The sequence below is a fragment of the Triturus cristatus genome, chromosome 5_2 (assembly GCF_964204655.1).
Source record: "Triturus cristatus chromosome 5_2, aTriCri1.1, whole genome shotgun sequence".
NCBI classification, from domain to species: domain Eukaryota; kingdom Metazoa; phylum Chordata; class Amphibia; order Caudata; family Salamandridae; genus Triturus; species Triturus cristatus.
In genome coordinates, this window is record NC_140588.1 from 617,934,334 (window position 1) to 617,956,001 (window position 21,668).

General features: G+C 52.0%; 1 protein-coding gene across 1 annotated transcript in view; it reads left to right on the forward strand.

Moving 5' to 3' along the window:
* The window catches only part of TIMM8A (translocase of inner mitochondrial membrane 8A), a 64,037-nt gene extending 44,707 nt beyond the window's left edge, over positions 1 to 19,330 (forward strand). The window contains exon 2 of the mRNA XM_085606654.1: positions 18,916 to 19,330. Coding sequence (XP_085462780.1) covers positions 18,916 to 19,077 — 162 coding nt within the window. The 3' untranslated portion in view covers positions 19,078 to 19,330. The remainder of the gene's footprint in view (positions 1 to 18,915) is intronic.
* The last annotated feature ends 2,338 nt before the right edge of the window (positions 19,331 to 21,668 follow it).

Consider the following 21,668-nt stretch of genomic DNA (forward strand, 5'->3'; position numbering starts at 1 on the left):
CGAAATAGGTACGGCCACTCTAGCGAATCGAAGGCCTTGGTCGCGTCTAAAAACACGACCGCGGCCTGGACGGAGGGGTGGAGATAATGTAGGATGGAGAAAAGTGTTCTGAGGTTGTGCGAGGTGGCACGGCCAGGGATAAATCCTGACTGGTCCGGGAGAGCGATGATCGGCAGCAGCAGCTGTAGTTTGTCCGCAATGACTTTGGCAAAGATTTTAGCGTCAACATTTATGAGAGAAAGGGGACGATAGGAGTCCAGGTACAGTTCGTCTTTGTCGGGTTTTAATAGAGTGACAATGAGTGCCTCGCGCATGGAGTCTGGGAGAGCATTCAGCTCCAGCGCCTCCACGAATACAGAGTGCAATTTCGGGGCCAGTTCTTCAACGTATGTCTTGTAAAACATTGTGGTGAGGCCATCTGGGCCGGGAGCTTTATTAGCCGGCATGCTTTTGATAACCTGAGCTATGTCCTGGGCTGAGACAGGCAGGTCCATGTATTTTCTATGGTTGTCATTGAACCAGACAAGGGCGATAGAGTCAAGAAAATCGTCCAGGGAAGTCGGGGCAGCAGAGTGTTTGGACGTGTATAGGGAAGCATAAAAATCGGCAAAGGCCTTCAGCACCGCCTCCTGGCCCGTGACCTGTGTCCCCTCACTGTTCATGATAGTGTGTACATAGCGCGCCTGAGCCTGGGGAGCAATCAGCCTAGCTAGTGTCCTGCTCGGTCTATCACCCTCCCCGTATCTGCGGGCTTCGGCCTGTTTCCCCAAGAACTTCACCTCTCTCTGCGCCTCCTCGTTGAACTCCAACAGTTTTGCTTTAAGACTACCTGCAATAGCCAACGTCGGGTCTCGGCAGAAGGCCGAGTCCAGCTCCTTGAGTTCTTGCTCTAGCTTAGCCAGTGTCTGACGTATGGAATGTAGCACCCCTGCCCGTCGAGCTATACATTGGCCCCGTATTACCGCCTTAAAGGCGTCCCACACCACGGCCTCAGAAGAGGCCGAACCCTCGTTGTCCGCAAAGTACTTGACAATGTCATCTCTAATTTCTTCCGTGAACACCTGATCTGTAAGAGCGTGGGGCGGCAGCCGCCACGAAAACGCCCTAGGGGCCACGTTAGGTATCCGTAGCTCTAGCATGCAGGGGGCGTGGTCCGAGAGCGACCTAGCCTGAATTTCTACCTCCCCCACCCATGTAGCCACCTCAGGAGACAGCAGCCAAAAGTCTAGGCGGGACCAAGCGTCGTGATGGCACGTGATACAGGTCCCCATTCTCTCCCCAGGGTGCCGAAGTCTCCACACATCAGTCAGTCTCCCCTCCTCCAGCACATCCAACAACGCCTGTCTCGCCCTCGCATGTGTAGGTCTACTAGCACCCCGTCTGTCCAATTCGTCGTCCAACACCACGTTGAAGTCCCCCCCCACCACTATCAGGTTACAATCAAGCAACACAATTTGCGCCCAAACATTGCGAAAGAATTCAGGGTCATCCACATTGGGGCCATATACAGCGGCCAGAACTAGCGGTCTACCCTGCAATGAGCCATGCACCAGTACATAACGACCCTCCTTATCCAGCACACAATGATGTTCTCTCCAATCCAACCCCTTCCGTATAAGGACAGCCACCCCCCGGGCATAGTTAGAGTATATAGCTGAATATACATGCGACCACCTGTGGTGTTTCAGCCTGGGCGATGGGGTCGAGTTAATGTGAGTTTCCTGCAACAAGCAAATGTCTACATTGTGTCTGGTCAACATAGTATGCATCAATCTGGCTTTTTTATAGTCCCCAAGGCCACGAATGTTCCAAGTCCACAGTTTAACTCCCCCCATGTCTGTGGCACATCCAGGCCAACCAGGCCGCCGCCCCGCCCCCCCACCCCACACAAACAGGCCCAGACCGCCGCCTACCCCCGCGCAGCACAGTCATGAGATGATAGATTGCAATACGCTCCATCAGCACCGGTAACCAAACACACAACATTCCCCCCCACCCCCCACCCACGCCAACCCCCCAAACAGGTTGCGCTAGAATCCCATTTGTGCTCTGAAACGCACATGAGTCAACCGAGAACAAAAACAATAGGAGATTCCCCATGGGGCGAGGCGCTCCCAGCTGACACCCCTGAATACACAGGGTGGCTGCACACTTAAGGTTCTAAGCGACACCCAAGAGGTGCCCAGCAGCATGGAACAAACAGTACTGGAGCTGCTTGCCGTCCAATATGCCCCAGACCTGTGACACAATCAGCAACCAAGACCCTCCCAACATGAGCGGGCCAGCTCCATCAGTTCCAGTAGCGTCCCCCAGTGCACATCCAGAGGGGACCAAACAGTCCAGCAAATGACAGCTTTAGTGGAAGGGGCCAACACAGATCACATTACCCTCGGTACCTCAATCATTGTCGCTCGTGCAGGCCGCGTCCTCCTCCAACCTCGGCGACTTGCGTCTGGCACCAGGGCCACTGATGTGTTTAGCGAACTTTAGGGCTGATTTAGCGTCGGTGAAAAAGTGAGCAGTTCGTTCATGGAAGATTTTCAATTTTGCTGGGTATAACAAGGAGTATTGGACTCCGGCCTGCATCAGGAGCTTCTTCGCAGGTATAAACTCCTTTCTGGCTGCCTGGACACGGGGGGTGAAATCAGGGTAAAATGAGATATGATTCCCTTTATGGATGATCTTGCCCTTTTCACGGGCCATCTGCAGGATGCGGTCCCTGTCTTGAAAGTTGAGTAGCTTGACTAATATAGGGCGTGGGGTGGCGCCTGGTGGCGGTCTTTTGCCCAGTGTCCTGTGCGCCCTTTCCACCGTGAACACCTGGGACAGGTCCGGGTCGAACAGCTCGTGTAAAAGATCAGACACAAAGACCTCCATCTTTCCGGTGTTGTCTGTCTCCGGAATTCCCGTGATTCGGACGTTGGACCTCCGGGAACGCGCTTCCAGATCGTCCGCCTTTGCTCGCATGGCCTCCAGTTCGCGCTCAATATTGGTGATGTGGTTTTTCGCCTGTTGCTGAAACTCGGCACACTCGGCATGTCTGGTTTCTAGGCAGTCCAGCCTCGTTTCGTGCACGTCCACTTTGGACTTTACCGCCTCTAGTTGTGCAGCCATAGCATCCAGCTTTGTGTCGATACTCTTCAGGCTAGATCTGACCTCCATCATTAGAGCGCCAAAATCAACTTCGGCCGCAGGGCTCTTAGGAGGTGACGACGCGGCCCCCGTTTCCACTGCCTGTTGCTTGGCCTTCTGCTTGTGGTCAAAAGTCAATTTAGGCTGCTTGGCATCCTTCGTGCCCCCCATCACTGGCTCGCGCGGGGCGCGGAGCGCAGGTCGTGGCAGAAAGCGCTCTCCGGCGCGCCGCGCAGGCCCTTAGAGCTGACTGGCACAGTGCGAGGCGTCACAAGAGGGAACTCGGGGGCAGAAGCGCCAAATCACAGTGGGCTGCCCAGTGTCCTACGGCGACCCCACCAAGTTTCCCCCACGATCTCCTAGTGGAGGACAAAGCACGTGAGAGGCTCCTGAGAGGCTCCGGCAGAAGCAGGCCGAGGCCGTCAGCACGTTATTCTGTGCCCGGGAGCGGAGCTCCTGGTGTCAGGGCAAGATCGATACCTGAACACCCAACGGCGATCAGCAGGGGCTCCGGGGCACGCCAAGCAAGGGGCATACACAGTGTGGGCTGTAGTGCGCCACGGGTCCGCAGCTTCTCCTCTAACGACCCGGACGCACCGCAAAATGGCGGCGTCGCGCCTCTGCCTCAGCCCTTCCCCCGATCTGTTACCTCTGGTTAATGGACGCTCCGCTCCCTCCTTCCGTGCACAATTATCACCGCGTAGTGGCCGCCGACAGCCTCCAGTCTCGCATCAAGGGCGCCTGAGTGGCCCCCTCTCCGCCGGTCTCCGTGGGCCTAGTAATCCCCGAGGTCCAGCCAGGTGTCACCGCCGCCTCGAGTTCCGCAGCTGCAGGCAGGCTCCAGCAGTCGGGCCGGCGTCAATCACGGTCGCCAGGTCTCGGCGCGCAGCCGCTCGCGAGCGGCAAGGATCCAGTCGGTCGTGCCTCCGGGCTGCCGCATCAGTTTCACCCGGAAGCCGGGCCCCTCGGTAGCGTCGCTTAGGATAATAAAGGATTTATACATGTGCAGCCGGCGGAGCTCGCTCAGAGAGCGGCCATCTCGCTGCTCGGTTAGCCACGCCCCCCGTAGAGAATGCATTCTTAAGATTCATCCTGGCAACCCCTGCTAGCTCCCCTGTTTTTAACTGCCACGCAGAGTTAGGTATGCGTTATGTGAGTGATCTGATTAGTATACAACCAGTCTTGCTTTGGTACAGGGTATGGACTTCTCCAGCCCTAACGTTAAATAGAGATATCCTTAAAGATTGCATGGGATTGGATAGGGCACTTAGGATACCCTGGTTGAAGTATATTTGTCAATTCACAAGGGATCTTGGCAGACCCGAGTTTTACTTTCAACCAGAGTCCATGTGCGGTTTAACAAGAAAGGATTTGAAAGAGCTATGTTGGTCTCACGTTGAATCACTTAGATTAGGCGTTGAATTTAATAAGAACCTTGTATTGCAACATCAACGTATACTGGTTTCTTATGATATTCAGCCATATCTAACATGGTGTCAGGTGGGCCTTGACCGTTTTTTGCTCACCAGGCTAAGGTTCGACGTCTTCTTCCGTTTAGTATCCTTCCCCGCAGTAAATGACTGGGCAAGAAAACTATGTAATTGCCCATGTGACAATTTGTCTACCCAATCAACTTTGCATGTAATTTGTTTTTGTAAATTTTATTCGATGGAAAGATCTAGATGGATTAAGCCATTTTAAAAAAAACATGGTTCATGGAGACAATGCCGGCCCGCTTTATTGTTTTTAGTATCTTTACAAGATGAATACTGTGTGTCAATAATGCTGGGCTTTTTAATCAATTTTTAGGTAATTTATCTATGTTCTGCGTAACAATATTTTTACTGTGGTTTACTTTTGTCTATGTATGAACATGTTACTTTTATGATTTCATGAATCTTGAACTCGAATAAAGTATTATCTTATCTTATATAAAAACTTGAAATATGATCACATATATAATATGAGGGGAAAATGATATAAGGTATATTAATAATATCTTATAATAATACATAATATAACAACTTATAATATAATACAATTTAGTATAGTATGATGTAGATTATTAAATATAGCATTCAGTTATACCAAGGTTGAGTACTTACTTATTATATAACCTGTAACTCGATAATCAATTCTTCCCTAATGAGGGGAGTCTAGGTTATGAACACATTACTTATCTTAAGTTATACAAGTGAGATGAACAGCGGTTATCAACTGTATCTTAATATACTATTATTGTCAGTCCGTTTCTGAGACAGCTTTAAGAGGAGAACGGAATATGAAAACATGAAATATGATCACATATATAATATGAGGGAAAAGTGATATAATACATAATATAACATCTTATAATATGATATACTTTATTATAATATGATGCAAAGTATTAATTATAGCTTTCAGTTATGCGAGGGTTGAGAACTTATGACATATCCTGTAACTCAATAATCAAATCTTCTCTAATGATGAGAGTATGAGTTATGAACACATTACTTATATTAACTTATATAAGTGAGATGAACAGCGGTTATCAACTGTATCTCAATATACTATTATAGTCAATCCGCTTCTGAGGCAGCTTTTAGAGGAGAATGGGATTGGTCCCTATGCTGCTCTTGCGTAAAGGAAGAGACCGTATATAGCTCTTAGGACTTGTCATCTTCTTACTCGGTGTCGTGGATTGCTAACATTATGCCTTTTGTTTTCCAGCATTTGCAGAGAGGGAGTCAGGCTTGTGTGCACTTGATCAGTTGAGGCACATTGTATGTCCATGTCTTGTATCCTCATATGTTCCAGGAATTGTTGAAGATCTGCCGGATCATAGAAATCCTTAGAGTTTCTGTTAGAACTGGGGGGTCTCTAGTTGTCTGAGGTAGGTACCTTAGTCCAAATAGAGACCCTTGCTTCTAAGTCATAGAAAGGAAGGACTCCTTCTCAGATAGCCCCTGCTCACTTCCTCAGGAGCTTGGCACGAGCAGCCAGGCTTATCTTCAAGGCAAATGTGTAAAGTATTTGCAACCACGCTCTCAGTAACCCAATGGTAACATCACAAATGGACTCCACACGAGTTTCATAAAACAATTATATGTTTATATAAAAAGATATACAATGAGACCACACGATAAGAATCCATCATATGCGTATTTGTAATTTTTCACCTGGCCAGTTATTAGGCCAGCAAGCCCTTGTAGGTTGTTGCAGTATTAATGAGCAATTCTAAGTGATCCACTGCAGTCCTAATGCAATGCTATGCAGTTCATAATGCAAGAATCAGGCACTTAGTAATGTCAAAATAATGCAGTTCGTTATGCAACAATCAGGCAGTTCGTAATGCCAAAAATAATGCAATTCGTAATGCAACAATCAGGCAGTTCGTTATGCAAAAATAATGCAATGTGTAATTCAACAGTCAGGCAGTTAGTAATGCAAAAATAATGCAACAATAATGTACTCCGACACCGATCACGGTGCTCTGGACGGTCTCAATGCCACTCTTACTGACTCGTGGTCAGCTTCTGCTAAAATATGCCCCCAACACTGGTATGGTGTAAAACAAAGTGCAGCTCCACACTCCGGCCCCGGTACTGCCACTCCTCGGCAAGTACGGACCGCGATACGATCTTGAGCGGAGGCTCGTGCTGCGAGAATGGGAAAGGCCAAGAGCGTTTGTCGGAGCCCGCACCCTGCCCCAGGCGGCGACACACGCTCGCTGAGCGTTACCGGGGGGTGCGACCTCGTTCTCCTTGCGACTTACCACCGATGGGGATGGTTCGAGGTCCCAGGCTCGGGCAATCACAGGGCAGTCCTCACGAAGGTCTCAGGCTGCATCAAGCACACGCACACAGCGTCGCTGAGACTCACTTGGACTCCGGATGCACCCGATCCCAGGACAATTCCTCACGAAGGTCTCAGGCTGCACAAAGCACACGCACACAGCGTCGCTGCGACACTTCTGGAAACTTTTATGTTCCTGAGTTTCCACAAAAGGGAGCCAGCTCTCCTCGGGCCCTTGGGGATAAGTTACTTCAGGACACAGCACACAGCAAAGGTCTTACAAGCAGGTGGACACAGCAAAGTCCATTTAGCCTCTCCTTGGTTAAATCAGCAAACTGCAGGCCAGCCCCAGAACACACAGCAAGGGTCAGTCCTTTCCTTCAGTCTCTTCAGCTGTTTCCTACTTGGCAGAGGTTCCTCTTGACCACGAAGTAGTTCAAATCCTTTACAGTCTTGAACAATTCCATTCCATCGTTCAGGGGTTTCATCTATCATAGTTATACCCCTAAATGTCTTTGAAGTCTTTGTGTTCAGGGGGGCACAAACCAGTTCTGGGTGTCTCCCTGCCAGTGACACCACCTTCCTTTGATAGTTGTGGTCTGGATCCTTAACCACGCAGCAGGAGATGGAGCCATTGTTTTATGGCAGCAACCCAGGCCTCTTCACCTCCAGGGGCTACTCCTCCCCCTACACTCCGGATGCAGGTCGACCTGTTATCTCACCTCCTCCCCTGGGTCAAGACATTCCCCAGATCCTATCACTTTCAGATCCAGACAGTCAATCCACCAGCAGGCAGAGACACACAGAATTGTTAGAACACAAAAAAACAACCACTTCTAAAAGTGGGGTTTCTGAACACACAATGCAAAAACCACCTTTACAAAAATATGTGTTATTGCATTGTGAGTTCAGGCACACTAAACTTCACCTCTCCATCTTAAGCATATGGGAAGATAGGCTGGAAACATATTACACAGCCTTCCCATTCTGTCCTATGGGCAAGATGGCCTTTCAACAGTGAAAAACGAAATGGAGAGTATTTCACGGTTAGGACATGGTACACACCTCAGTACATGTCCTACCTTTCACATACACTGTACCCTGCCCAGGGGGGTACCTTGGACCTGCTATAGGGGTGTCTGATGTGCATACAAAGGGAAGGGTAAGGCCTGGCAAGTGGGTGCACTTGTCAGAACAACATGGCAGTTTAACAAACTGTGCGCAGGCACTGCAGTGGCAGGCCTGAGTTCTCTCTTTAGGGCTACTTGTGTGGGTGGCACAATTAGTGCTGCAGGCCCACTAGTAGCATTTGCATTACCAGCCCTGGCACACATAGTGCACTTTACTAGGAAGTCAAACATACCAATCATGGACAACCAATTACCATTACACTTTACACAGGGAGCACTTTCACTTTGACACTGATCAGCAGTGGCAAAGTGCCCAAAGCATCTAAGTTGGTAACACCATGTCAGAAAAAAGGTCTAGGGCGGAAGGCAAAAAGTCTAGGGAACTTTAGCCAAAAAGGGCCAAGTCCAACAGTCTCCATTCTTGGTAATACGAAAGCGCGCCAGTTAAAACAAGCCATATTTGATGTCCATTTGTAGCAGTTGAAATCTGAGAGCAAGAAACGCTTTGCGTCGCTCATTAGTCTTTTTAGAGAAATCTGCAGCCAAATGAATAACATGACCATTATGTGAGAATGAGCCTTGCGAGCATGCTGCTGTTAGTAGTTGTCTTGCTTGCTCATGTCTCAAGAAACAAGCAATAAGTGGCCTTGGTCGAGCTGAGTTATCCTTCCATGGAGGGCCAATGCGATGAGCTCTCTGTATTTCCAATGGAGGATGGAAAGTGAATACAACTAGCTTCCGTAGTATTTCGCATAAAAATTATTTCGCATTTTGACCTTCAATGCTCTCCGGAAAACCAAAGAATCTAACATTATCTCTTCTACTACGGTCTTCCAAGTCGACTAATTTGCTTCGAAGAAATAGGAGTTCTTGGTCTTTGCTTTGTACTACATCAAGATGACTCTCCACTGCTGTCAATCGCAGGTCGTATGAAATCCCACAACTTCTGTTCTGATCGTTCTGGTCTTAGCTGCCAGAGATTATATATTGGCGTCCATGTCTTCCAGACATCGACTGACCGTGGAAATTTCCTGTAGAATGCGGTTCATTGTATCGCCTTGTGCAGAGGTAGTGGCATTCTGAGGTGACTCCTTTGTAGGGGGAGTATCCCCTTTTGTAGGCATGTTGCTTGAACACTTTAGCAAAGCGGAGTGGAGCGGAGGAATTATTCCCGCGTTTATTCCTCGACATTAACCGTGCCTCTCAATTCAACACTTTGCAACAGTGTAAAAAGAACATCTTATTATTTTCACTGCTCAGTTGCAATTAATTTCTAATGGAGTAATACCTTCGCCTTTCTAATATGTTTGACAGAAAATCAGCAAAGGTATATATCAAAACTGCGTGCGTGATTTAATTCTCTGAAATATATCTCTAAAATGCTGTCTCAAAAAACACTCAACCCAACATTGTTAAGAAAACAATGGCAAGAATACAGACTATTGACCAGTTATAGTTATAGGATTTAGCTTTTCATTTCTAAGCTGTGGAGTTGAGAACAAGTGTTGGTTTTATTTAATTAAAACATTGAGCGTTGAGAGGTAATATTCAGGAAAGCCGGTTTTGTTGGCGACAAACTGAAATTAATTATTTTTTTTGATAAACAAGTTTTTGATTTTCAAATTGGCATCACGATCAAACAGGACCTACAGCAAAGCGAGCAATTTGTCAGCAGTCAGACCCGTCACATAGTAAGTAGAAAACATCAGCACAGGCTTTCCCCCCCACCCCTCTCCCTCCTTTCCCACCCCACGCATACCCCCCCTTAACCCAGGCCCCCGAGCCATTTCCCCCATATTTTCCGGAACTTCTTGGGGCAACCCCTAGCAGCGTACAGTGTCTTTTCCTGTGCAGCGCACCAATCCACCCCTCTCCGCCATTTGTCTCCCGTGGGAGGGTCAGCCCGCTTCCAGGCGGCCGCTATATCCCTCTTGGCCACCACCAGGGTCGTGGTTAAGAAATAGTGTTCATTACGGGAGCCATCCAGCTCATCTGTTATGCCCAGTAGCGCCATTCGAGGATCATGGGGGACCTCCCATCCCAGGCCGTCAGTTAAATCAGTTTCAATCTCCCCCCAGAAGCCGTCTAATCGAGGGCAAGACCAAACCATATGAAAGAAATCAGCCGGGTCCACCCCGCACCGCCCGCACGAGGCCCCCTGGCATAGGCCGGCGCGAAACATACGCTCTGGGGTCAGGTATGCAGTGTGAAGGTAATGGACCTGGACAAGCCGCAATCGAGCTGATGTGGTGATCGTCCTGGGTGCCATAAGGGCGTCCCTCCAATCAATGTCGTCCAGAGGGCCCACCCAGACCTCCCACCGCTGCTTCAACCCACTCCAGTCCATCGGGGTATTATTAACCAAGGATCGGTAAATACGGGAGATGCCCCCTTTCCCAAGATAACCCAACATCACCTGGGCCTCAGGCGGGCTATGGTCAGGGAGCCTGGAGTCCAGGGGGACGTGAGATTGGAGCGCATGGCGCAACTGGAGATAACGATAAAACTGCGAGGGATGCAGAGAAAACCGGCTCTGGAGCTCTTGAAAGGAGCACATGTGGCTTCCCCGCCAGACGTCGCCCAGGCTGGAGATCCCCAGGAGGTCCCAGCTACGAAAGCCACCGAGTCCCGCCACCTCCCGCATCCAAGTGCCATGCCATAGCGGTGTCACCCGGGTGAACACCCTCGACCACCGGGTGTGCCGTAGAGCCGCTCGCCACGCCAGAAAGGGGGCCCGCACGACCTCCGGAAGCGATCTAGGGACCGTCGCGCCATAGAGCATATTTTGAATAGAGGAGAATCCGACGAGCCGCACCTCCAGTCTGTAAGCCGGATCGTCCCACCCACCCGAGAACCAGTCATGGACCACCAGCAGCCGCGTAGCGAGGTAATACAGGTAAAGATTCGTCATGCTCAGGCCGCCGTCATAGGAAGGAACACGACAGCGGTCTAAGGCCAACCGGGGTCTACCTCTGCCCCAAAGAAAGTTAGTCGCGGTCTTGTCCAGGTCCCGAAACAAGGAGCGGGGGAAGGAGCAGGGCGTGTTCTGGAGCATATAGAGAAACCGGGGGAGGATCATCATCTTATACAGAGCGATCCTTCCCAACGGATTCAGTGGGAGAGATTGCCACTTCACCATATCAGCCCTGGCCTTGTTAACCACAGGGGCCACGTTGAGAGCCCAGCATAGTTCCGGGAGAAGGGTAACCCAGATCCCCAGGTATTTAAAGGACAGCCGTCGGAGGGGAATGTCAGACTGCCAATCAAAACACTCCCGTGAGGGGTGTAGCGGTACCAGGACAGACTTCCCGGAGTTCAAACGGAGACCAGATGCCTGCCCAAACCGATGAAGAACTCTGCGCATCCGAGGACCCGAGACAGCCGGATCGGAGAGATAAATAAGTACATCGTCCGCATACAACGCAATTTTATCGGGGACCATACCCGGTCAGTCCCACCCACGGAGAACTGGGTCCGCCCGGATGAGCACGGCCAGGGGCTCCATCGCCAGGGCGAAGAGGAGGGGTGAGAGCGGGCAGCCCTGCCGCGTCCCCCCCCCCCCCCCCATCCCCCATGGAAAACGCGCGAGACAGGGTCCCATTGACCAGCACTCGGGCCCGTGGGTCCGCGTAAAGCACCCGAACCATGGCGCGAAACTGGGGGCCAAACCCCATTAGTTCTAGGGTGTCCAAGATATTCCCAGCCCACCGAATCAAAGGCTTTCTCGAAGTCCACCAGTAGAAGGGCCAGATAAGGAGATAGGCGCTCCCAGTGGGCCAGAGCAAGATGCAGGCGCCGCAGGCAGTGTCTGGTTCCTCAGTTTGGCATAAACCCGCATTGGTCCGGATGAACCAGCGCGGCCAGAAACGGGCGCAGCCGTTGCGCAAGGACGGTAGCATAGACTTTGAGCTCGGTGTTGATAAGAGAGATCGGCCGGTACTCGGAGCAGGACCGCGAAGGGGGTTGAGTCTTCGGCAAGACAACTATAGTGGCGGTATCCGTCTCTCTCGGGAAGGAACCTTTCTCTACCGCCTCCGCGAAGAGATCCCGAAGTCGCGGGGCCAGGGTATCACGGAAATGGGCGCAATACTCCTGCAGAAAACCGTCCGGACCCGGGGTCTTCCCAGGCGCCAAATGGGAGATTGCCATCTCAACCTCCTGCAGGGTAATGGGCAGGTCCAGGGTTTCTCTATCTTCCTGCCCCAACCGCGCCAAGACCGCTCCATCCCCTCCCATCAATCCCGCAAGGTAGAGGCCCTGTGGCCGCGCCCGGTATAACTGGCAGTAGTAGTCCGCAAAAGTTTGAGCAATTTCCACCGAGACCGTGTGCGTCTCTCCCGCATCGTCCGCGATGGCCGGAATCACCCGGCCTGCACGAGGGTAGGTGGCCAGTCGGTGCAGGAGCGTACCGTTCTTGTCCCCCCACCCGTAGACCCGGGCCACCGAGGAGCGCCAAAGAGTCTTTGCCGCATCGAGAGAGTGCATGCGTATCTCCTCGCGGAGAAAGGCCAGTCGCCGTGCCCGAGCAGCGTCACCCAACGCTTCCTGGTTGCGCTCAAGCTCCAGGGCCTGCGCTTCACAAGCCGCAAGTTGCTGGAGTCGGCGCCGGCGCTGCTGCTGCAGATGCCCCTTCGCCACCCCTCTAATGGTTACCTTGCCGGCCTCCCAGAGGACAGCCGCAGAAGAGACGGAGCCCACGTTATGAAGGTAGTATTCCGCAATCCCTTTTTCCACCACCCCCCCGAAAGGCCTTGTCCTGAAGGAACCAGGCATTCAAACGCCACGTCGGACGGGCAGTAAAGGGAGGTGGGCCGAGAGCCAGAAGCACCGGCGAGTGGTCAGAGAGGCCCCGCGGAAGAATGCGGACGTCACAAACCCCTGCACAATCGGTAGAGGGAAGAAAAATTAGGTCAATACGGGCGTGGGAGTGGTGCGCCGCCGAGGTGTGGGTATACTGGCGATCATGAGGGTGCCAAACCCTCCAAACATCACATATGCCCAGGGCCTCAGCCCAACACGATAGCTGTTTCGCGCGAGCGGTCCTGGTTGAGGAGATCGGACCCGTCGAGTCCAGATGGGGTGTATAGACCGCGTTGAAGTCCCCACCGAGGACAAGGGACCCCGTCGGGAGCCCGGGGAGGAGGGCCGCCGTGTAGGCAAGAGCGGACTGCAGCAGGGATGGCGCCGCGTAGAGGGACAGCAGTGTAAGCGGCCGTCCCTCCAGGGCGCCACATACCGTAACAACCATCCCCTGGGGGTCCAAATGCACCTGGGTCAGTACAAAGGGAAAGGAACGCTTAAGCAGGATAGCCACCCCCCGTGAACCCCTGGCGAAGCCTGCATGCCAGACCCTATCGTAGCCATAGCGGGCGAGGAAGGGACATTTATTACCCATAAGGTGGGTCTCCTGAAGGAGAATGTCAATCTCCGCACGCTGCGCATATTTGAGGACCGCCATGCGCTTGAAACGATCTAGCAGACCATTGACATTCCAGGACAAGACGCGCACTGCAGCTCTAGGCAGGGGTGTGTCCGCCATGGGAGCAAGTAGGGGCATGTAGGACAGGAAATAGACACAGCAACCGCGAAAGGGAGCCGTGGGTGGGTCGGGAAGCGCGCAGGATGCCAAGTCCCCGCGGGCATCGCGTCCACACTGGGGCCAATAAGCGCGTGGGCAGGAGATCTCCCCGGAAGGAGGGACCTGAAGAACTTTGACAGGAGAGCAGGTCAAACATTACAAGATGCCTTAGAACCATAACAACGAGGATTGCACCCTCGAACAACAAAAACCTCCCTAGGAGGAAAAAACAACCCCAAACCAATCCCCACCCCGCACCCCCCACCCTATACTTCGAAAACAGAAGCATCTGTCGCCCTAACAGTGTGTAACCAAAACCAAGCTAAAACGCTCGGGCCTGAGCGCTAGTGGACCCCTTAAGAAATCATATCAGACCTGAATCACCCGCCCTGGCCGAGAGCAACAAATGTGTAGGAGCACCAAGGCCCGACTGCAAAGTCCAGCAACCAGGAAGCACACCCCCACTTCCCATCCCCGACAAGAACAGTACAAGCAGCAAGTGGAGGTCAAATGGTAGGGCTGCGGGAGAGGTCCGAAGTGTCTATTTGAGGAGCAGGCTGGGTCGCAGAGTCCGTCCGCCGGGGGGAGACGGTCCATTGCTCGGCGGCGTCCGGACCAGTGGGCGCTGCCGAGGAGGCCGACGAGGCCCCGGACGCCCGTCGCAGCCGCCCCCCGGAGCGCACGTCAGTCACCTCCTCCCCCGCGCGTCTCCGGGGCAATGTGCGCCGTCGCCTTTGGGATCTGGAAGATCGGGGCGCTCCTCGTCCAGCCCGCCCCTCCACCGGTGATCCTCGACCAGCACGCTGCAGAGGACATTCCTCCGTGAGCCAGGCCCAGGCTGCCCGCGGCGTGTCAAAGAAGAGTCTTTTGCTGGAAAATGACCTGGAGGCGGGCTGGGAACTGCAACTGATATTGGAGGCCCAGGGAACGCATCTTCTGTTTCACCTCCATGTAGGAGCGCCGGAGCTCTTGGACCTCTCGGGTGTAATCCGGGAACACCATTATGGTGTGATTTTGGTAGCGGAGATTCGCAGAGCGTCTGGCCTCCCTGAGGATCGCATCTCTGTCCCTGAAGTTCAGGATCTTCAGGATAAAAGGACAGGGGGCGCTCCCGGGGGCCTCGGCGCCAGGGAACGGTGGGCCCTTTCCACCACGAAACAGGCCGCCCACTGGCATCCAGGATTGAAACCAACGCTCCAAGAAGTCGTCCGCGCGACCCGCCTCCGCTCCTTCCGGGAACCCCACCAGGCGGAGGTTACAGCGTCGGGCACGATTTTCAGCGTCTTCCACTCGGCGATGCATCTCTTTAGAGTGGGTGGTAAGCTCACGCACCTGGTCTTGCAGCTGGCGGATATCGTCTTCGGCCGTTGAGATACGTGACTCAGTTTCAGATATACGGGCCGTGGCGTTACGCAGGTCTTGCCGAAGAAGGGCCACGTCCACCTTCACCTCCCCCACCATGCCCTCCAGGGAGGAGCGGGATGCCGTGATGGCCTGCAAGATGGAAGCAAGGTCAGTGCCAGGGGGGGGTCCCCTCCCCGGCGGGGCCCGGCCCCCTCTCGGAGGTCGTGAATTTGTCCATCTTAGTCTGGGTAGCTGCAGGCGTCGACCTGGAAGCCCTGTCCTTACCCATGGCGGTGGCACCTGCAAGACCGGGGGGCGCGTCGCCCAAACCACGGGCAATAGATCCGACTCAGGAGGAGAACAGCAGGAGGACACCTTGTGTGATCTGGAGGCCGCTCGTTACTCGCCGCCTGCGCGCAGCCTAGGATTCCGCCCGGAGGGGCACCACACCTCACCCCGCGTCGCCGCCAAAGTCATCTGGTGTTCGTCCGCCTCGGAGAGCCCAACACGTCCACCGCCCGTGAACGGCTCAGGGCTAGGGGCTCCAGGGGCCCCGCGGACAGGGCCACCCCCAACACTCAGGCTCCCAGAGGGGGGGGCAGGGGGGGGGGGGGAAGGCTAAAGAAGGAGGAGGCGAGGGATGACCATCCACCTCTCCCCGACCTGCGGCCCGAACCCCCGCCGCGGCGCCACTCCACCAGCTCACCGCTGCAGGCCTCGGGGCACCAGGGCAGTGCAAGCAGCGTTGGCGGGGGTGAGGGGGGGGGGGAAAACGCCGGACCCCGACTGCTGACACCCGGTCCGATGGGGAGGGCCCCCGCCACCGCCAGCACCCCCAGCCGCTCCAACCACCCCAGCAGGGAGTGTACTCGGTGCCCCACTCACCGCCTGGTCGTCTGCCCGTTTCCACCGCCCGGGATGGGCCTCACAGCACCCCACCGCCAGCCACAGGATCGTAGGCCAGATTTGCTATTCCTCCAGTGGCCACAGAATCAGCGGAGCTATTTATCAGATTTCAAGTAGGTGTACCCGCTCAGCCTCCGAGCGTGGAGCCCTCCCTCGGGTGTCACAGATGGAGCCCTAGACAGTCCAGCCATCCGTCACATGGTTATTTGCTCGGGTCTCAGGCCACAGAGCTATCCCTCCGATTTCCACTGGGTTCACCTGCTCGGGCCTCGGAATGGGAGAGTTTTGCACGGCGAGCAGGCCCGAGTCTGAAACAGCCTTGCTATATATCCCTCACGTATGTTAACAGCAGGGCTATCCCTACGATCTCGGCTGGGTTAAAATGCGCAGGTCGCAGGAGGGGGACACCTAGCAGTCTCGGGCCTTAGACGGCCTTGCTGTCCATCCCCCACGTGGTCGGACAGCAGAGTTGACCCTCAGGTTATCACGTCCTCTGCAACTCCGCGCGGCTGTATGTTTTGGCACCCTTCAGCTCGGATTCTCGTCGCAGGGGGGGGGGTGGGGACGCCGGACCCCGACCGCCGACACCCGGTCCGATGGGGAGGGCCCCCACCACCTCCAGCACCCCCAGCCGCTCCAGTCACCCCAGCATGGAGAGCACTCGGCGCCCCACTCACCGCCTGGACGTCGGCCCGGTTCCACCGCCCAAGAGGGGCCTCACAGCACCCCGCCGCCAGCCACAGGATCGTAGGCAGGGCTCTCCCCACAGCAACAGCGCTGACCTCTCCCTCAAGCCAGGGCCTCCAGGCCCAGCCGCCTCGTGGGCGCCGCGGGCTCGAGTAGCCGCGCGCCCGCACCCAGCATCCAGGAAAGTAGCCGCCTCCCGCCGGGCGTTGAAGAGAGGCCGCTAACACGGCTCCGGGGGGGCGATCACCTCTCAAACTCGCACCGATGACAGCCGGGCGGGCCAGGACCCCAAGACTGCCAAAAACGGTCGGCCAGGGCAGGAGCAGGCGAAATGGGGAGGATCGTTGGGGTCCGGCAGCCGGAGCTTCACGCCACCTAGCGCTCCCCCTGAAATTAATTATTTATTCCAGTCACTTCATTATATGTATTATTTCTCTGAGTTAATTGTGTGCATCACAGGGGTCAATTAACTCATGAAACTTGATGTGAAGTGGCAAATATTAGATTGAGTAATAAATGTGAGCAGTAATTACATTTCCCTTTGGCTGCGCGTTCAAATTATAAAAAGGGAATAAATAGTTGAGTCACCTCATTGTATGTGGTGTTTTCCACTCTGGGGCTGCCACATTACTATTATTAGAGCTGTTATGGTCCTATTTATGTAAATGGACCTCAACAGTACCTCAGAGCTCTTTTCGGCATTGAGTTTGAGCAGTGGAGGCGTGTTCTGAAGGGCGGAGACAGTGACAGAAAACCACGCCCTCTGTGCATGCGAGGTCCGGAGATTCCGAGATTTCAGAAGGCCAGCTGACGTTGCCCACTCCTCAGGTAACAGCTCTGTCGAAAAGAGGCATGGCTGATCCGCTGCAGCCTCAAACCCCGAGCGAAACGATTCTTCAAAGGTTGCCGATGCAGAAGATAGCAAAAAGACGGCCCCTCCAAATATGCAGTTGAGAGCGTTGCTTCCGTCAAAGGCATTTCTCCCAGCGGAGCTCCTGTTTTAGGCGGCCATTTTCTCTCTTGGCCAGATTTGATGAGTTTGAAATTCTGAACAACCACATTAGCTGTCGGAGGGGGGACATTATTTAAAGTTTGGGTGTTCTTGGGGCATTTTACTTTGCTCCAGCATTAAAAACGCTATACACATCTTCCACCTGTCCTTAAAAATGTAGGCTAGGTTGTCACAAAAGATTCGAGTAGGGATCAATGTGCTTGCGTTAGGAGGGCAGGAGAGGAGTTTAACTGTTCTGAAAAGTTCCTTAGTGTAATTGCTGCCAGCTTGAATCTTTTCTGTGAAAAAGTTCGTCTTTGCAGCTATTATTTCAGCTCTATATTCAGAGAAGAGCTTTTTATATTGTACTGTCTTCTTTCAAAAGGATTCTAGTACGAGACTCTGCATCTTTCATACTGGATCAAAAAACACTACCTTTATCCTCATTCTAGCTGCATAATGATTGTTAGGTGTGGCTATAAAAAATATTTTTCTCAAGCAGTTTCCATTTTTTCCATGGCACAGTAGATCTGCCAAGCAAATGCTCTTATTATCCACCTTTTATCCATGGATTTCCGAAGGTCGCTGCCGATTATCTCCTTGTTTCCATGTATGTGTACCTACGTATCAAGCAAGTTTGTGAGGACAGGTGGGGTTAAACTTTTTAATACCAACTTAGAATAAGTCTTCATAGAATAGTGAGATTTTACAGAAGATTAAAAGAAATTGGATGCACACGTCAACGGGAAGCTTGAGTAGCAGTGTCGGTGCTTTTGCTGATAGATGCTTTCAAGTTGAATAGGAGCCTTTCTGGTTTGTATGATTTGTAGCTTATTGGTGAGACTGATGGGGAAAACTGGATATAGAGGCAGCTTGCAAAGTCGGTCCTCTCTCTTAACACGGATGGTTTTGGAATGAAAAGGCAGGAATGGCTTGAGACTTCAGAACAGGATGAGGCAGAAATTGTGCATTGTAATCAGCTGATTGATATGTAGTTTGGTAGATGGGCTGTCATCAAACCAAACACATGAAGTTTGAGTAGAAGGAACATGAGGGGGCTAGAGGCCAAAGGAGTCTGGCTGTCAGTCTCAGATTGGCTGGTTGCAGTGCTAAAGTAGAGGATATCATTTAGTTGGCCATTGATTGTGGGCAGTGCTCCACCAGCCTTGGACTGATGGATGCAATCAGTGATGGGTGACCGTGAGAGGCAATTACAATACATTACAAGGGATTGTACATTACAAGGGATTGTACAATCTTATACAATGCATTTGTTCCTACTAATCTGAGTGCATTCAATAACTAAGGATGAATCCACAAGTCCTGAAATAAACTTCTGATTGATTTTTTTTTTCTTTTTCTTTGAATAGGACAAGTGCATGGAAAAACCAGGACCAAAACTAGACAGCCGAGCGGAGGCATGCTTTGTGAACTGTGTGGAGCGATTCATCGACACCAGTCAGTTTATTTTAAACCGACTAGAGCAGACACAGAAATCTAAGATGGCATTCTCTGAGAGCTTGACGGACTGAGAATGGACAAACTGTTGGACTTCCTGAGACCCGTCTTCCACCTGCTTCTTATGTGAAGAGAGACTGGACCTTGTAGGACAGCAGTAGGACAGCTATTGTACAAAAGCCAGAATGGTGCTGACTGCTGCATTTCCCTCTTAACACTTGCAATGTGCATTGGTCTCTCTTCACGTTAAGCCTTTAAAGTGAATGTAGTTCAGTGATTTTAAATGCCATACTTGAAATGATAATTAAAGTTTATAGGTAATTGAGACCGAAAAGGATGTCCGTCTTGTTTGAGTACTGCCAGTTTGCAATGATGCATGTTGTTGTGGAAAAAAGATTAAAATCCAACCTAAAACCAAGGCATCTAAGTAAAGCAAAATTGGAGTTGAAACTGGGATAGAAGCCAAGTCCAAGCACACAACATATTCTGTATGAACAGATATGCTGTTATTAAAAATAGCGTGAGTAAATGCACTTCTTATTCTTAATTGTGGGTTGACATCCACTAACCTGGTAACAGGCTTGCATTATTAAATCACTGAAGGGCAAGTTGGACAAGTGACTTACCTTCGGTAACACTTTTTCTGGTGGATACAGCATCTGCCTGTGGATTTCTCACCTTTTGAATATCTCCTGCGCCAGCATTCCGTGGAAACTTTTTCCTAGCTCTCCACGCCGACGAGGTCATCTCAATACTACAGCTCCGGCCGCGACTGCACATGACGTCACTGGAGCCATAAGAGAGCCTCGTCGGCGTGATGACGTCAGTTCCACCCATTGTTTCCGTGCCTCCGTGGCGAACAAGTGGATCGACAACAGATTCAAAGTATACACAGTACACAAAAGTCATACCAATACACATAGTGTAAAATTAAAAGGAAAGTCACAGAATAAAAGCATTTCCTGTTAACCACACAAAGGCAGATAGAAGAGACCATGCAAAACAAACATGTTAAATAATGCCACTTTTAAGGTATACAAGGTTGGACATCGGGGAGGAGGGTGGGTCTGTGAGGAATCCACAGGCAGATACTGTATCCACCAGAAAAAGCGTTACCGAAGGTAAGTAACTTGTTCTTCTGGTGGATACATCTGCCTGTGGTTTCCTCACCTTTTGAATAGAATCACACAGCAGTCCCACTACCGGAGGAAGGTGTCCACCCTTCTATACCAAAAAGTCCTGCAGGACAGAGCACGCAAAATGGCCCTCCCTCCTCATTTCGGAATCCAAGCAATAATGGTTTGCGAAAGTGTGGAGGGAGGCCCAAGTCGCAGCCTTACAAATGCCCACTACAGGAACACCTCTGGCCAAAGCAGAAGTGGATGACTTGGCTCTGGTGGAATGAACTCTAATACCTTCAGGTGGTTCCTTACCAGCCAGGGCGTAGCAGATCTTGAAGCACAAGATGATCCATCTGGAAAGAGTCTTTAGCCCTATCCAAATAAAAGCTCACCGCTCTTTTTGTATCCAGGTGGTGAAGTCTCTCCTCCTCCTTGGAAGGGTGAGGGGGGGGGGGGGGGGGGGGGGGGATAAAATACAAGAAGAGTAATGGACAGTCCTAGATGGAAAGGAGTTACCACCTTAGGCAGATAAGCAGCCCTCGTCCTGAGGACCATCCTTTCGGCATGTATGGTCAAAAACTGAGGTTTTGAACTGAGAGCCTGAAGCTCACTCACCCTCCTGGCTGAGGTAATAGCCACAAGAAAGACCGGCTTAAAAGACAGGAGTCTCAAAGGGCAACTATGTAAGGGATCAAACGGGGAACCCATCAAGAAAGTCAAAACAAGATTTAAATCCCATTGTGGCATAACAAAGGGAGAAGGTGGAAACCTATTGGTAAGGCCCTTAATAAATATCAGATTAGTGGGAGATTTAAACAAAGACGGCTGATCCGACAAACAAAGAAACATTGACAAAGCCGATAAATAGCCCTTTACAGTGGCCACAGCACAACCCTGCTGAGCCAAAAATAGTGAAAACTGAAATATATCTAACAAGCGAGCCTTTAAATGATCAATGGATCTCTCTCCACACCATTTTACAAACCTAGACCATCTGGAGGAGTAAATAAAAAAACTTAGTGGAGTTTCGCCTGGACGATAAAATAACATCCACCACATCCGGCGGGAGAAAGAATGAACTCGGGTTGCCCCGTTCAATTTCCAGGCATTAAGGTGTAAGCTCCTCTGGAGGTGGGGATGTAGAACCTGCGACTGCGAGAGGAGGTCTGCCCTGAGAGGGAGACGGAGCAGAGGGTGCGATGGGAATGGAAGTAGATCGGTGTACCACAGCCTCCTTGGCCAATCCGGGGCGATCAATATGACTTTGGCCCGGTCTTGACGAATCTTCCTCAGAACCAGAGGAATCAAGGGTATAGGAGGAAACACGTAAAGGAGCTGTGAACTCCAATCCAACTGAAACGCGTCCCCCCAACTCTCCCTGCATCGGATACTGGAGACTGCAGAATAACGGGCAGTGCGCGTTCTTATGGGTGGCAAACAGGTCCAACCGAGGAGACCCCCACATCTCGAAGATCTGATGGACCACCTCCGGATGAAGCCTCCACTCGTGATCGGCCGAGTAATGCCAACTGAGACTGTCTGCA